The sequence below is a fragment of the Vigna angularis genome, chromosome 4, assembly GCF_016808095.1.
Source record: "Vigna angularis cultivar LongXiaoDou No.4 chromosome 4, ASM1680809v1, whole genome shotgun sequence".
Classification (NCBI taxonomy): domain Eukaryota; kingdom Viridiplantae; phylum Streptophyta; class Magnoliopsida; order Fabales; family Fabaceae; genus Vigna; species Vigna angularis.
Window position 1 is genome coordinate 11090696 of NC_068973.1, and position 18142 is coordinate 11108837.

The window sequence follows — 18142 nt, forward strand, 5'->3', positions numbered from 1 at the left end:
ATGTTTGGATGACTGCGCGTTTCTTCAAAGGTGCGGTCAATATCAGGCGTCCGTCGAAAGAACTATCATGCCAGGGGCTTACGACCAAAGAAGGAAGTGAGTGGGCTCATTTCTTTGCTAGTTTAAATGGAGGAAAAATAAAATGGCGTCTTCCTTGGGTTGAACTCAGGCAGCCTATCCAACATTGTGGCCGTTTTCCCAATGTACCTCTCATAGGGGCCCGGTATGGCATCAATTACAATCCTCTGTTGGTTCAAAGACAATTCGGGCATCCCATGAAAGGGGCACCTTCACAGGACTATCTCACAGCATTTTTCATCTACTATGAAGATGGGCATTGCACTGAAATGCTGAGGAAAGCGAGAAGTGCTTGGGAAAACGTTGTGCGAGCAGAAAAGGATTTAAGACGGGGAGTGATGGACGATGAAATTAATTATCATACCTGGATCAGGGAAAGGGTAAAGGAAATCAAATTGCCTTTCAAACCGATCGTTCATCAGCTAGCTAACGAAGAGCCATCCCAAGAACCAGAAAGCGAAGAGATGAAGCAATTGAAGATAGAGATGAAAAAACTGAGGAAGCAGAATGGTAGGTTGGGAAAGGAATTACAAACTACGCGCAATGATTTGGTTGATATGAGAAATGATAAAGAAGAGAAAGCGCATGCCTATGAAGAAATTGTCAAAAGTCAAAAGGCTGAAAGAGTTTATGCACTCCAATTGAAACAGGACCTCTTAACCGCCAACAAAGAACTGACCATGAGAGTTGAGGAAAAGAACTCAGCATTAGAAGAAGGAAAGCAATGGAGGCTCCTCTACGAAGAGGCTAAAAGAGATAAGCGAGAGGCTCTGAAGAGACTAAGAGAAGCGCAGGTTCAAGTAGAAAAGGCGGGACATGAGATGAAGGAAATGGCCTTGTCTTTTGAGACAGAGATGAACCAAGAGCGTTGGAAGCTGGCAGAGGCCGAAGAAGAGCATCGCTCCATGATAAAACAAATGGAGGAGTACATTGAAGAGCAAGAGGAACGGTGGAGGTCAATGGAGTTTGGGGAAAGGCATCACGCCTTGGTAAAACAAATGAAAGACCACATCGCGATGCAAGAAGAGGCTGTGAAGCATTGGAAGGGAAGTTTTTCCCAATTGGCTATGTTGGCGAATGGAGCAATTGAAGATATCCCAAAGATGGTGTTGGACGCCGAAGCCACGACCCACTTTTTTAACCCGCCTCCCGAGATAATGCTTTTTATTAATCATTGTAAATGGCTAGTAGGCGAAATGAAGGCCTTCATTGCTCGGGCTAGGAAGTGATTCATGTCTTGTTAGATTTTCTCTATATGAAAGACTTAAGATGTTTTGTATGGTATCAACTTGTATCGATTTCCATCATTAACATTATCGTGATCTTATGATTTCCACCTATCATTAGCATGCACCACATTTTTTTTTCCTTGTTATTTCTTTCTCCTTTTTTCTTTCCTTTTTGTTTGAAGCATTTCATCTAACTTAAGTTAATAATAAAACAGTAAAAAAAAACGGCCAACTTTCCACGACATCCCTACAGGACTCGAGCCAATTCAAGGATTATGGAAAGCTGGGAAGAGTCACAAGAATCCATCAAAGCTGAAATGAGTCAGTTGAAGGACCAGGTTGGACAAATCTTGGTTGCCCTTGAAGCCCTGAAGGCTACTGGAGAGTCTTCATCTACGCTGGTTGGCGGGAATGCCCATTTTTATCCCCCGTTTTTCAATGCTACTAGCCAATCGATTCCTTTCCCGTTGTATGGGTTACCCCCGGGATATACTCCTTCCGTAGGAGAATATATCGAAGGAGGGCACGTGTCGTTTCCCATTCCTACAACTATTGATATCCCGCCAGTCACCACTCATGGACCTACCTCTGTGTCAGCTCCCTTGGTAAGTGCTCAAACGAATGAACCGATCACAGTTGAAGGAACACGAGTGACTACGATACCGCACGTAATTGTTAATCACGATTCTTCAGCAAGAGCCGCATCACAAACCGCGGCGCGTGCAGGAATCGACATCAGTAACGGTGCTAAAAACAGACTGGAGATTCTGGAGGAAAAAATGAGGGCTATTGAAGGGATGAAAAACTATGGGTTCGGAAATGTTGCAAGACTAAGTTTGGTTCCTGGAGTAAAAATACCGTATAAGTTCAAGGCGCCCGAATTCGAGAAGTACAAGGGTGATACATGCCCTAAGAACCATCTGGCCATGTATTGCAGAAAAATGGCTGCGTACGCATATGACGACCAGTTACTCATCCATGTTTTCCAAGACAGTTTGGTTGGGGTAGCATTAAACTGGTATACTCACTTGGAGCCCTCTCGAATCCATTGTTGGGCAGATCTAGCCGACGCCTTTGTAAAACGGTATATATACAACACGCATGTAGCACCGGACCGTTTGCAATTACAGAATATGGGAAAGAAGGACAATGAGACCTTCAAGGAATATGCCCAACGGTGGAGAGAATTGGCCACGCAAGTGGAGCCGCCTTTGTTTGAAAAAGAAATGGTGGCAATGTTCGTAAATACGCTTCAGCCACCATTTTATGAATATATGGTGGGGAATGTGTCCGCCAATTTCGCTGACGTCGTCATAATTGGCGAGAGGATAGAGATTGGGATGAAGAGCGGGAAGATTGCAAGTGGTCCATCTACGATGGAGAATTCTAAAAAAAAGCCTTCTTTCAATCCAGGAAAGAAAAAAGAGGGAGACGTGCATGCAACATTGGCGATGCCTGTATGGAGAGGTCAAGCTCCTTCTCAAGATTATAGACCACACCTAGGCCAACCTTCATATTCAGCCAATGCGGCTTTCGCTCATCCAATCAGGCCTCAACAACAACAAGGATTCTATCAATCACAACCCGCCACAAGCAACGCTTGGAGGACTGGGCCAAGTGCAAATCCAAATCCGAGTGTAGGTCAAGGCGGTTATCCGGGAAGAACCCAGGAAAGAAACTTTGTCCACTTCACCCCCATCCCCATGACTTACACTGAATTATTACCTCACCTCGTCAAAAGGGGACTGGTAGCTATATGCCCAATGATACCTCTGCAGCCTCCATACCCCAGAAGTTATGATGCAGATGCCAAGTGTAGTTATCACGGGGAAGGCGTGGGTCACTCAACTGAAAGGTGCATGACTTTTAAACATAAAGTGCAGGCCCTGATTAACGCTGGGTGGCTAAAATTCCAAGAAGATAAACCTAGCATTGATACTAATCCGTTATCCGGACATGGTAATGCCTCGACAAATGCCATTGAAATTAAGAAGCATGGACTGATAAGGGATGCAAGTAAGATCCGAAGTTCCAGGAGGTTTATTTTCAAGGAATTATTAAAGTTGGGGTTTTTAAACGGGGATTATGATTTGGAAAGAGCATGTGGACTACATCCATGCACGGAACACTCTATCGAGGAATGCGTTGAATTCGAAAAGTTCCTACAAGATCTGCTTGATAGGAATTTGATGCAAGTGTGCTATGAAGACAAGTATGAGGATGTGTTTGCACAAACTGGTATGGAGCCGGATGCAGCTTTGCCGGAGCCGTTGATAATCCGCTTCACTCGAACCACCCCTACACCAGTAATTCAAGGAAGATCACCCTTTGTCATCCATGCACCAGTTCCTTTTCCTTACAAAAGCGATAAAGCTGTCCCTTGGAGGTATGAGACACATGTAGTCGATGAAGGACAGTGCATTGAAAGCCACTCCTCTAGCCAGGATCCAGTTGTTGAAAATATATCCGGTATCGGCGGAATGACGAGGAGTGGTCGAATCTTCACGCCACCAAATTTGACGGGAAGAGGAGCTAGTAATAATGAAACACCAATGGATGCAAATACTAAGGAGCATTTAAAAGGGAAAAGGGTGCAAGTAGAGGAGACCTCTGACAAGGCAGACAAGAAAGAAATCTCTGAGGAAGAGGCTTGCGAATTTTTAAAATTCATTCAACAGAGTGAATATAAGGTGGTGGAGCAGTTGAAACGCATGCCTGCTCGGATTTCCTTGTTAGAATTGCTTATGCATTCTACCTCTCATAGAAAGTTGTTGATGAAGGTACTCAGTGAGGCTCATGTAGAGCATGGTATTTCGTTGAACAAGTTTGAGGGCATCGTTGGCAACATCATCGCTAACAATTACCTCACCTTTACTGATGAGGAGATACCCACTGAGGGGAGAGGTCATAACAAGGCTCTTCATGTCTCCGTGAAATGTTTAGATCACGTTATAGCGCGTGTCTTGGTGGACAACGGTTCCTCTCTGAATGTCATGCCAAAATCGACATTGGAGAAGTTACCCTGTGAGGGAATGCATATGAAGCCAAGCTCCATGATTGTGAGGGCATTTGACGGCAGTAAAAGGGTAGTGATGGGAGAGATTGAATTGCCCGTTCAAGTTGGTCCTTGTGTCTTTCAGGTGACCTTTCAAGTTATGGACATCCTCCCGGCTTATAGTTGTTTGTTGGGTCGCCCGTGGATCCATTCAGCGGGAGTTGTGCCCTCCACATTGCACCAAAAACTGAAATATATCATGGGAGATAAGTTGATCATAGTTTCTGGAGAGGAGGATCTCCTTGTGAGTGGCCCATCCTCCACCCGTTACATAGAGGCAGCTGAGGAAGCTCTGGAAACAGCTTTTCAATCATTAGAAATCGTGGGAAACACCTATATTGAGCCATTCCCTAAGAACCCACATTTATCATGCACCTCTATCATGATGGCCAAGGTCATGCTGAAAGAAGGTTATAAGTTCGGGAATGGTTTAGGCAAGTATGGACAAGGACGTACATTCCCTTTGGATGTAATTGGGAACAAAAACAGATATGGCCTGGGGTATAGACCCAGCAAGGAAGATAACAAGAAGGTGATTGAGGAAAGGAAGGAACGCAGTCTGGCTCGAATGGGGAAAAGGGAACCAAGGGCAAAGAAGATCCACATTTGTGGTATCAAAGAGAGTTTTCGCAGTGCTGGATGGGTGAACGCTAGCCATATAGCCGCCGTGGAGGATGAAGATAGCTCTGAATGTTCAAGTTTCGTGCGGGCTTGCTCCCCAGCTGCACCACTCAACAATTGGGAAACTCTGAGTCTACCCGTGATGCTTAATTTGAATAAAATGTAATAGTTTTAATTAATCCTATGGCTTTACCCGGGGCTTTAGGATTCAAGACTTACGGGTTGATGTTTTGCTCTTGTGCTCAGCGTGATAATCAAATCGTGTTTGTTTGTGTTTATCATCATTTTGCATTTCGTCATCGGTTTGTTTTCCTTTTTTTATTTATTCTTTTTTGAAATTCAAAAAAATGCAGATATGACAATGAAAGTTTTGAAAATAACAATGTCGATATTCCTAATTTTGAGCACCCTATCGATAATACGGAAGATGATTATGAAGATGACCCGGAACCCTCTCCAGAGCTCTTGAGATTAGTGGAACAAGAGTCTAAAGAGATAAAGCCCTATCAGGAGGATGTTGAAGTACTCAACTTGGGAGAGGAAGGAGAGATAAAGGAAGTAAAAATCGGTACTAGCATGAAAAAAGAAGTGAGGGAAGGGCTGCGAGCCCTACTGAAGGAGTTTAAGGATGTTTTCGCTTGGTCTTACAAAGACATGCCAGGGTTGGATACCGATATTGTGCAACACAAACTCCCACTTAAGCAAGAATGCCTTCCAGTTAAGCAAAGACTAAGAAGAATGAAACCAGAAATGTCATTGAAAATTAAGGAAGAGGTACAGAAGCAATTCGACGCAGGATTTCTGGCTGTGGCTAAATACCCACAATGGGTGGCAAATATTGTACCAGTGCCTAAGAAAGATGGAAAAGTTCGAATGTGTGTCGACTATCGTGATTTGAATCGTGCAAGTCCGAAAGATAACTTCCCGTTACCACACATCGACACTTTAGTTGACAATACAGCTAAGTACCCGCTATTTTCGTTCATGGATGGTTTCTCGGGGTATAATCAGATTAAGATGGCGCCTGAGGACATGGAAAAGACGACCTTCATCACGTTGTGGGGGACCTTTTGTTATAAGGTAATGTCTTTCGGGCTCAAGAATGCCGGGGCAACATATCAAAGGGCGATGGTGACACTTTTTCATGATATGATGCACAAGGAGATCGAGGTTTATGTGGATGATATGATTGCAAAGTCTGAATCAGAAGATGAACATGTCCTCAACTTGAAGAAATTATTTGAGAGATTGAGAAAATATAAACTCAGGTTGAACCCTGCCAAATGCACATTTGGAGTGAAATCCGGGAAGTTGTTGGGCTTCGTGGTTAGCCAAAAGGGGATAGAAGTGGATCCTGACAAAGTGCGAGCGATATCAGAAATGCCTGCGCCTAGCACAGAGAAGGAGGTTCGCGGTTTTCTGGGTAGATTGAACTACATTGCTAGATTCATCTCCCAATTAACCGCTACCTGCGAACCAATGTTCAAGTTGCTACGAAAGAATCAGGTTATGGTTTGGAACGAGGATTGTCAAGCCGCTTTTGAAAAAATCAAACAATACCTGCAGGACCCACCTGTATTGCGTCCACCCGAGCCAGGAAGACCACTCATTTTGTACTTAACTGTATTGGAAAGGTCAATGGGTTGTGTATTGGGTCAATATGATGAAGCTGGAAAAAGGGAGCATGCGATATATTACTTGAGCAAGAAATTCACAGACTGCGAACAACGATATTCATCGTTAGAGCGAACTTGTTGTGCACTGGCATGGGCCGCTCATCGCCTAAGACAATACATGTTGAGTCACTCTACATTGTTGATATCCAAGATGGATCCTATCAAGTTTATTTTTGAAAAGCCCGCTCTCACTGGAAGGATAGCTCGGTGGCAGGTGCTATTGTCAGAGTATGACATCATATACGTCACTCAGAAATCCGTCAAAGGTAGTGCATTAGCGGAATACCTGGCGCATCAACCCATCAGTGATTATCAGCCAATGCAACCCGAGTTTCCTGATGAAGATATCATGACTCTATTCAAAGAAGGCAGTAAATACCGAGACGAAGAAACATGGATATTACTATTTGATGGAGCGTCGAATATGATGGGGCATGGCATAGGGGCAGTACTAATCTCTCCAGAGCAGCAGTATATGCCCATGACATCAAGGCTGTGTTTTGATTGCACGAATAACATTGCAGAGTATGAGGCCTGCGCTATGGGTATTCGGGCGGCAATAGAGTTCAAAGTGAAAATTCTGGAAGTATATGGAGATTCAGCTTTAGTCATCAACCAGTTGAAGGGAGAATGGGAAACAAGAGACGCAAAATTAATCCCTTACCAGGCATACATCAAAGGATTAATGGAGTGTTTCGACTTCATCACATTTAACCACATACCACGGGAAGATAACCAGTTAGCAGACGCGTTGGCTACTTTGTCATCCATGTTTGAGGTTGACCCGAATACAGAATTACCAGTGATTGAAATGAAGAGCCATGCGGAGCCAGCATATTGCCAGTTCATCAAGGAGGAGGTGGATGGTAAACCTTGGTACTTCGATATCAAGCACTATCTTAAGACCCAAGAATATCCTGAAAAAGCATCTGAAAACGATAAGAGGTCGTTACGAAGGTTGGTTGGTAGCTTTATTGAGTGGGGACATTTTATACAAGAGAAATCATGACATGATTCTCCTCAGATGTGTAGATACAAAAGAAGCCGAATTGATATTGAAAGAAGTGCACGAAGGTACGTTCGGCACACACATGAATGGACACTCCATGGCTAGGAAGATCCTGAGAGCTGGTTACTTCTGGTTAACCATGGAAAATGATTGTTGTACACATGTAAGGAGGTGCGAGAAATGTCAGATGCATGCAGACAATATCAATGTATCGCCCACGACTTTGAATGTGTTGTCTGCACCATGGCCGTTTTCAATGTGGGGGATAGATGTTATTGGAGCTATAGAGCCAAAAGCGTCAAATGGACACCGCTTCATACTGGTCGCAATCGATTACTTTACCAAGTGGGTCGAAGCCGTTTCTTATGCTAACGTGACTAGAAAGGTAGTGACCAGATTCATAAAAAGGGAATTGATCTGCAGATACGGGTTGCCTAACAAGATCATTACTGATAATGCTACCAACCTGAACAACCGGATGATGGCAGAATTATGCGAGGAGTTCAAAATTCATCATCTTAATTCTTCTCCTTACCGTCCAAAAATGAATGGGGCAGTAGAAGCTGCTAATAAGAATATCAAAAAGATCGTGCAAAAGATGGTGGTCACTTACAAGGATTGGCCTGAAATGCTTCCCTTTGCTTTACATGGATATCGTACTTCAGTACGAACGTCCACTGGTGCAACACCTTTCTCGCTGGTGTATGGGATGGAAGCAGTGCTTCCATTTGAGGTGGAAATCCCATCTCTACGAATTTTATTGGAAACCCAATTGGAGGAAGCTGAGTGGGTTCAAGCTCGGTTTGACCAGCTCAATCTCATCGAAGAGAAGAGACTGACAGCGGTATGCCACGGGCAATTGTATCAAAGAAGAATGAAAAAGGCTTTCGACAAAAAAGTACGTCCAAGGGAATTCCACGAAGGCGAACTGGTTTTAAAGAAGATATTACCCATACAAAGGGATTTCAGAGGCAAATGGACCCCAAATTACGAAGGGCCATTCGTGGTAAAGAAGGCATTCTCTGGAGGGGCACTAATCCTCACAAGGATGGACGGAGAGGAGTTACCTTTGCCAGTTAATTCGGATGCGGTAAAAAAGTTTTACGCATGATGATTCTGAGATAGGGGATGCTACTAAGGGATATTAACACTGTTTTGTGAAAATTTTGTTGTATTCTGTGTTACTTCTTTCAGTAAAATTATCCGACTTTTTTCATCTTTTGCTCTTCGACACGATTCATATCACACTGAGTTTTAAAAAGTAAAATAAAGGGAAATGACAATGACTAAAGCATCACGGGTATATTCCATTGAGCACAAACTCGCTCCTCAAGGATGTCGTGGAAGAAAACAAGTAAAAAAATATATAAAATAATACAATTCAAAAAAAAGTGGTCATCAAAATTTCAAATTCTTCATTTTGTTTTACGAGTTCTTTGTTCTTCTCTTCCCATTTCATTGTCTCATATGCATAATGTTTTCAAAATTGTGTTCTTCATGTTCATAGCGTTCGCTTTGGCTCTCATTTCATTCAAAATCTTTTTTCCGTAACTAATTTGTTTTCTGATGAACCCGGTTTTCCTTTTTTTCGTTTTAGATTAGAAATTTTTGTATAGACTAAAATCAAAGAAAAACCATAAAAATATATTTCATTTCACCATTGGAGCAGAATTACAGTAAGGTCGGAAGGATGATTTTGAACAAGGATATCATTTTGAATATCGATCTTAACATTTGATAAATAAAATAAAAATGCATAAAAAAAAAAACAGAAATAACAAAAAAGAAGTGCAAGGTCACAAATTCAAATAAAAAACAAAAAAAAAGCAAATAAAGCAGATAACAAAGGAAAATAAACAATGTTCGTGGTTCGATCACTGGTGATCGTTAATTTTACAGACCATGAAAATTTGAAAATAAATTGAAAGAAGATCAGCGAAAGTATTCCCGAGCTGGTTGCGGTGGTCTGAGGGAGAGCTCCGTCGAGGGAGCTCTGGTCCGGAATGTGAGAAGCATGGGTGGAGCGATTTGTCGTCCGTCCCTGTCGTCGTCAATGATGATCGGAACCGGGAACAAGTTCAGCAGCCTCGGCGCCCTCATGATCACCCAGTCGTTTTCTTTCCAAAAAAAAAAAAAAAAAAAACAAAATTTTGTCAATAATAAGATGAGGAGAAAATTTTCAAAAAAAAATAAATAAAAAAATTTTTTAAAAAAATAAAAAAAAGATGGAGGTGATCAGGGTGCTTACCATACATGTATAGCGGCAGTTGTGAGAACTGAGTGCCAGTAGGGTCTATCTCCGCTTGCCAGCGCCTGACCCGATTGCCGTGGTTGTTAAACCAGCAGTGCACATTGTATTCGCTGGCGTCTGCAAAAACTCTTAGTCGAGACGCAATCTCGACAATTTGGGCTCTGCTGGGATGTGTGACTCCGTAATTGTAGATATGGGTCATCATTTTGACCTGATCTTCAGTAGGTCTCCACCGCTGACTGGTGTACCTCTCCATCTCCATCTCGTTCATCTTTCCTCTCTAAGTTTTCAAAAAAAAAAATATAAAAATAAAAAGAACAAAAACATAACGAAAGCATAAAACAACAAAAAAAAAGTATTTTCAAATGTTTTCTTTTTCGTTTTTATTTCCTTTTAGTTTATTTTGTCCGGTCAGTCTTTGTTATTTCAGGTTCTGGTCTCGGATTTGTTTCACGGTCCTTGCAAGAGGGTCCTAAACGGATCTATGTCCTTTTGTCCTCGTCCTTTTGTCCTTGTCCATTTGGTCCATGTCCGGTTTATACAAATCATTTATCTTTTTAAATTTTCTGATTTTATGGGGTACGTGGCGTTGTTCTACCCGATTGTCTCTGCCATACCTTCAATCGAAGGGAGATTAACGTCTGGTTTCCAGCCTATATACCCCTTAAGTTAAGACAGTTGTGTTTTTAAGTGTTTTAAGTTTTTAAAATTAAAAAAAGAGAAAAGAGAAAAAGGACCCAGAAAGAAATCCAGAGAAGGGTGAGACGGAAATAAAAGCAGACAAAGTATAAGGAAGAGGAAAGAGCTTGCAGGAAAGGAAATCAGGAAAGAAAAGCATAAAGGAAAGCATAAAAGAAAAGAAAAAAAAACAGAAAGCTAAAGGGAACAAGAAAGAAAAGCAAGAACAGAAAGTGTAAAAAGAAAAAAAAGACAACAGAGAAAGGGAAGAGGGAATGAAAGTTAGAAAAAAAAAAGAAAGAAAGGAAGAACAAAAGAAAAGGAAAGAGGATTAAGAGTTTAGAGGACTTACCTGGAAGTGTTGGCACACAGAAGCTCCTCGGAGGACTCAGACGCCTTCGACGGCACGCGGGGGCAGAAGAGCCTCGCAGAACTCAGACGCTCAAGGAAGAGAGGAAGAGGGAGAAAGAGAGGGATAGAGAGAGAATAGGCAGATCAGAAAATGTCGCCCAACGCGGAGGAGTTCTCGACTTATAGCCAAGCAAATCCACTGTAGCTACAGTTCCGGTCGCTGCAACTGCCTGGTGTCGGTCTGATTTCTTTCTGAGTTTTAAAAAAAAAAAAAAAAAAAATTTAAAAACATTTTGAAAATCTGAAAACGGGTAGGGTTTTGTTGGGTCGATCCGGCCCAATTCAATACTTCTTGGATGACCCGATTTCACAAAAAATAATAAAACAAAAATCAAAAATATGATAAATAGAAAATTTTCAAAAAAAATAATAATTGGATTGATGTAAAATTTGAAGTGTTCAAAATTGTTTTTCATTTGCATGACAAAGGACATTTTTCAGGTTCATTGGGCCTCATTACCATGTTAACCTTCTTTGAACCCAATTCTTTCTGAAATAAATTTGAGTGAAGAATTATTTTTGGCATGTTTATAATTTTCACATCACACCATTTTGTTTGTTTTTATTCCTTCTTCTATATTTTGAATAAATCAAAAATATTAAAAAAAAAAAAGAAAGAACAGTGCTCGAGCCCATTAGGCCCAATGGCCTTCGTGGTTTTCTCTCGAGTATACTTCTTTTGAAAATATGTCAAAAATATTTTGTTTTCACATTTTTTCTGTTGAATGATGTTTTGTATATTTGTTCAAATTGGCTTGTGTAATTTTCTTTGCATTTGTAACAAAAAAATCTGAGAATGAAAGATGAACAGTTTTTGAGCCCATTAGGCCCTTTCGGCATATGTGGTTTCTCCTGAACCAGTGCGTCTGAATTTCTGAAAAATAAAAATCCTTGTTTGTGTAAATTTTGTGTTTTCAATTCATGATCTCCCTTTTAATTTGTGTGAATAAGATATTTTGTGCTGAAAAATAAAGATAGAGGAATTCAGACCTTGTTTGAAGAATTTTTGTCATGGCTATAAGAAAAATAGTTTTGGGCCCATTGGGTCGAGAGTGTTGTAAAGCTTTCTTTAATTCAATTTTCTGAAATCCTCTGATAAAAAAAAATAATATAAAAAAAAAATCGTTTTTCTTTAGCTTGTTCCATAAATTTTGAAAAAAATGAAAAAAATATTTTCCTTTGTAACTCTCCTCTGTCAAGCTTTCACGGCTCAGGTCATCTGATCCATTGGGTCAATGTGCCTGGTAAGTCCAACTTCCTTCTTTGTTACTTCTCCTCAGGGCTGATCCGATCTGGATTTTCCTGTGTCAGAAAGTTGAAAAAAAAAAACATTTTTCAAACGTTTTTTCTAAATCATATTTTCTCATATCATTTCTTGCATCGCTCACCATGCCTAGTTCCCAAGCCTTTGTTTCCATTTTAGCTCTCAAATCCTGTTTCCCATACTGGCTTGCAAAGCCCAGCTTCCATGCTGACCCGCAAGGCCCAGTTTCCACAATAGCCGAAAAATATCAATTTCCACATTAGCTCAGAATGCCCATTTTCCATACTGGCTTGCAAAGCTCAGTTTCCATACTGACCCGCAAGGCCCAGATTTCTGCAAAGGCCAAAATCTCTCAATTTCCACATTAGCCCAGCAAGCTTGTTTCCCATGCTGGTCTGCAAAGCTCAGTTCTCATGCTGACCTGCAGGACCCAATTTCCATTGGCCAAAAAAAAAATCCCATTTTCCATTGGCCAAGAAATCCCATTTTCCCCAATGGCTCACAAAGCCCATTTCCCATATCGGCCCGCAAGGTCCAGTTTCCAAGCTGGTCCGCAAAGCCCAATTTTCAAAAAAAAAAAAAACAAAAAAAAAACAAAAAAAAAACAAAAAAAACAAACAAAATAAAAAAAAAGAATCTGTTTTTCAACTAGCATCATCATTTTCATTTCATATACTTTTCTTCATGCAAAAAAAAATACGCAAAAGTTTGAGTCATTTGTTTTCAATGCAAATCATCCATTTTATGAAAAAAAAATATATATGGATGTCACAATCTCCTGGAATCAAATGATCAAATCACATATTCTTAAGAGATATTTGAGTGTGCATCGCTTGAAAACATCATCTTTTAGCCCTCGCTATACCCATAGATTGGCCCAATCATGTTCTTGAGCCCAATTGATAAACACCAAGTTTTACACTGGGGCATATTTTCCGTTATCTCCACTGCTTTCATTTGGGAGATCCTGGAATCCGTTTTAAAAAAAAAAAAAAAAATGAAAAATGACTCTGTTGAGATCATTTAGTCTTTGTCTCTTAATTAATCTTTTGAAAATAAAACAACCAAAATTTGAAATGATGTGTGGCCATCTTTCTTCATCCAAAAAAAATATATCCTTTGATGCCAAATTTGAGCCAATAAGAAATTTCTTTTCAAATTTTACCCAAACAAGGGTTATCATCACAGTAGAAGTTAACTCAAATTGCAAAGGAACACACTTAGTGATCAAATAAAGAGAATTCCTCAAAAGTAAAGCAAAAATACAAAGAATCACAAAGTGATGGCAAGCAAAGAATGAAATTTGAGAAAGGGCAAAGTAGTCAAAACAGATTTGACAAATAACTCATACAAGCGCAAATGGTAACCCTTGTTTTTTTCAAAAAAAAATACCCACAAAAATTTATTTGGGCCTTTATATCCTTTCTTTCAATACCCCTTAGCCCAAGCCACATTACAAGCCCAATAAAAGTCCACACAGATTGAATACTGGTTGCTTAATTTTTCATAAAGCTTAATTTTGAGACAAGACAAAAAATTACCAACAATGCAGTCAAAAAAAAAAAATTGAAAAATGATGAAAAATAAATGTCCTCGGATGAAGGGAACTCCCTATTGATCAAAATTATACAAAGGAAAATCAAGCCAATTGGGGAAATCTTTTCAAGCCAATCCTTTCCATATCCATCACAAATTCCTGAACACATTCAAATCCCATCCAAACTCTTCCCCCCATTCCCAAACTAGGGGGCAACTTTGGGCAACTTTATTTCATATGTTTTGGCCCTTTCAAAATATGGTGCAACTTTGTTAGTCTCACATTTGTTTCATCTGTATATTCAAAGTTCGTACCAAGACCGGGGCATCCCTTGTTGGGCCTCTCAGATTTGTCCGTACTGAAATTCATAAATACACCCTCAAAACAGGGGCAGACACTTTGGGGTTTTGTATGATCTTGAGTCCATCTTATCGTTCGTAAACCCAAAATGGGGGGCAACCTTTTGTTGAACCTTGCTTAATTGACTCATACCCAAAACCAAGGCGTGACTTTCATATGCTTCAGCCCATTCAGAGTATTGAGCAATTTTGTTAAATCTCAAATTTTTTCATCTGAATATTCAAAGCTCATACAAAGACTGGGGCATCCCTTGTTGGGCCTTGCATGATCTTGGTTCGCCCCGAACTTCAGAAACCTAAAACCACCAAAATTGGGGCAATTTGCAAATCCCACATGATATTCTCACTCCCGGATTCATGACTTGTTCCCTCACGATTCACAAATACATTTGTCCATACCAATACTTTTACCATGTTCCAGAGTAGCTTTTGGATATCTACTACTTCACAATGGCCTTTGTGGCCGTTTTAAGGAGTAAGAGGCTCGAATGGCCCACCCGGTACTCTCCAAATCCTTCCAATCATCCTCCACATTTTTTTCCAACCCCTGATATCAAGCATGTACACACTAGTATCTCGTCAAGAAATGCGTAACACACAAGCTTCATTTTGCACAGTTGACTTTAGAGTTTGGACGCCCATTGAAAAGAAATTGGAAGTCTAGACCGTCATAAATTGGATGATTTCAAAGGAAACAAATTGACTCTCAAAAAAAAAAATGTCATAGGTTCATAATCTTCCAATACATCATGTACATATTTTCATCAACTTTGAATTTGCCTCCATGAATATTCATCAATTTTCTTCTTCAAAAAAAAAAAAATGCATCAAAGTTTTCCTCTCTAATTTCAAAATTTCATCAATTTTTCTTCTTCAAAAAGACAAAAAAAAATCAACATGTATCAAAGTTTTCTTCTCTAAATTTCAAAATTTTCATCAACCATGTTTCTCTTGCACATTGAGGTTTCAAAATCCATATACTTGTACAAAAATGCAACACCTTGATTCTTAAATTCAAAATCAAAATCAAAAAAGGTTCTCAAAATTTCAACAAATTCAAAAATTTCAATTTTCAAAACAATCAAACAATTTTACTTTCTGTCATTGGTATCTCGGCCCTCTGTAAGACAATGGTCGAGCCCAATTTTTGCTTTTTGTCATTGGTATCTCGGCCCTCTGTAAGACAATGGTCGAGCCCAATTTTAATTTCTGTCACTGGTGTCTCGGCCCTCTGTAAGACAATGGTCGAGCCCAATTTTTGCTTTTTGTCATTGGTATCTCGGCCCTCTGTAAGACAATGGTCGAGCCCAATTTTAATTTCTGTCATTGGTATCTCGGCCCTCTGTAAGACAATGGTCGAGCCCAATTTTGCTTTTTGTCATTGGTATCTCGGCCCTCTGTAAGACAATGGTCGAGCCCAATTTTAATTTCTGTCATTGGTATCTCGGCCCTCTGTAAGACAATGGTCGAGCCCAATTTTGCTTTTTGTCATTGGTATCTCGGCCCTCTGTAAGACAATGGTCGAGCCCAATTTTAATTTCTGTCATTGGTATCTCGGCCCTCTGTAAGACAATGGTCGAGCCCTTTTTTTACTTTTTCAAACGACCCTCTGTGTGGCAATGGTCAAACCGATCAATTTCAATTTTCTCATTCACTTGTCCATAGGGTTGGTACACCCTCCACGAGGTTTTTACACCTCATCAACTTCATCCATAGGGTTGGTACACCCTCCACGAGGTTTTGACACCTCATTCACTTATCCATAGGGTTGGTACACCCTCCACGAGGTTTTTACACCTCATCAGCTTCATCCATAGGGTTGGTACACCCTCCACGAGGTTTTGACACCTCATTCACTTATCCATAGGGTTGGTACACCCTCCACGAGGTTTTTACACCTCATCAACTTCATCCATAGGGTTGGTACACCCTCCACGAGGTTTTGACACCTCATTCACTTATCCATAGGGTTGGTACACCCTCCACGAGGTTTTTACACCTCATCAACTTCATCCATAGGGTTGGTACACCCTCCACGAGGTTTTGACACCTCATTCACTTATCCATAGGGTTGGTACACCCTCCACGAGGTTTTTACACCTCATCAGCTTCATCCATAGGGTTGGTACACCCTCCACGAGGTTTTGACACCTCATTCACTTATCCATAGGGTTGGTACACCCTCCACGAGGTTTTTACACCTCATCAACTTCATCCATAGGGTTGGTACACCCTCCACGAGGTTTTGACACCTCATTCACTTATCCATAGGGTTGGTACACCCTCCACGAGGTTTTTACACCTCATCAGCTTCATCCATAGGGTTGGTACACCCTCCACGAGGTTTTGACACCTCATTCACTTATCCATAGGGTTGGTACACCCTCCACGAGGTTTTTACACCTCATCAACTTCATCCATAGGGTTGGTACACCCTCCACGAGGTTTTTACACCTCATCAACTTCATCCATAGGGTTGGTACACCCTCCACGAGGTTTTGACACCTCATTCACTTATCCATAGGGTTGGTACACCCTCCACGAGGTTTTGACACCTCATTCACTTATCCATAGGGTTGGTACACCCTCCACGAGGTTTTTACACCTCATCAGCTTCATCCATAGGGTTGGTACACCCTCCACGAGGTTTTGACACCTCATTCACTTATCCATAGGGTTGGTACACCCTCCACGAGGTTTTTACACCTCATCAACTTCATCCATAGGGTTGGTACACCCTCCACGAGGTTTTGACACCTCATTCACTTATCCATAGGGTTGGTACACCCTCCACGAGGTTTTTACACCTCATCAACTTCATCCATAGGGTTGGTACACCCTCCACGAGGTTTTGACACCTCATTCACTTGTCCATAGGGTTGGTACACCCTCCACGAGGTTTTTACACCTCATCAACTTTATCCATAGGGCTGGTACACCTTCCACAAATTTGTCACACTTCAATTCTCAGTTTTGTTGGATTGTTTTATTCTTTGTTTGTTTCTTGTTTATCTTGAAATCCAGACGAAATTAGTATTTCTATCTTTACTTATCTTTTACTCTGATAATATGAAAACATTGTTTATCATATGATCTAGTAAAATCTAAGTAAAGAGGGGCAGCTGTCAACACTCAATTTCGTCCGGATTGACTAAATAATTTTGTTTTATTGTATTCTCCTCATAAAAAGAAAAATTGAAAAAAATGTATATATAAAAAAAAAAAAAAAAAATATAATAAAAAGTAAAAATAAAATAAAATAAAAAAAAAAAAGAAGAATGATCTCGCGTTCGTCCAAACAGTGACCGTTCGTCCAAATAGTGAGCGTACGTCCTTCCACTGTGCAACCGTTCGTCCTTCCCCACTGTTCAACCGTTCGTCCTTCCTTATTGTTGTTCAGACGTTCGTCCTCTGATTTTGTGGACGTTCGTCCAAACAGTACCCGTTCGTCTTTCCCCTTTGTTGAACCGTTCGTCCTTCCCCATTACCGTTCGTCCTTTCCACTGTGCAACCGTTCGTCCTACCCCACTGTTCAACCGTTCGTCCTACCCCACTGTTCAACCGTTCGTCCTTCTTCACTGTTGCTGAAAGCGTTCGTCCTTCCTTATTGTTGTTCAGACGTTCGTCCTCTGATTTTGTGGACGTTCGTCCAAACAGTACCCGTTCGTCTTTTTGCATTGTTCGACCGTTCGTCCTTTGCACTGTTCGACCGTTCGTCCTTTGCAGTGTTTGACCGTTCGCCATTTTATCATTTTGGACGATCGTCCTCGCCCTCAACTACCTCTCATGTTTACCGTTCGGTTTTTATTGTTTAATGAGCGTTCGGTCATCACTTGGACGCTCGGTTTCTCTTTTGAACGTTCGGTCTCCTCCAACGTTCGTTTTTCCTGCATTCGGTTTTGAGCGCTCGTCCTTTGCGCGACCGCTCGCCGAATTTGTTCCCCCTCATCTACGCTCGTCCTGTTTTTCTGACG

The 18142-nt window shown here is 40.9% G+C and overlaps 1 protein-coding gene across 1 annotated transcript; it reads left to right on the forward strand.

Annotated features, from left to right (window-relative positions):
- Nucleotides 1–1582: 1582 nt before the first annotated feature.
- Nucleotides 1583–7668, forward strand: LOC128196195 (uncharacterized). The gene is made up of 2 exons (XM_052876428.1): nucleotides 1583–5145; nucleotides 5337–7668. Exons 1-2 carry the CDS (start codon nucleotides 1583–1585, stop codon nucleotides 7666–7668), a joined length of 5895 nt encoding a protein of 1964 aa, XP_052732388.1.
- Nucleotides 7669–18142: the final 10474 nt, after the last annotated feature.

What these genes read in the sequence shown, in the direction of transcription:
- LOC128196195 (XM_052876428.1), top strand. Translation starts at nt 1,583, where the DNA reads ATGGAAAGCTGGGAAGAGTCACAAGAATCCATCAAAGCTGAAATGAGT. An exon ending in ATGCTTAATTTGAATAAAAT is followed by an intron (nt 5,146 to 5,336) that starts GTAATAGTTTTA and finishes AAAAAAATGCAG; the next exon opens with ATATGACAATGAAAGTTTTG.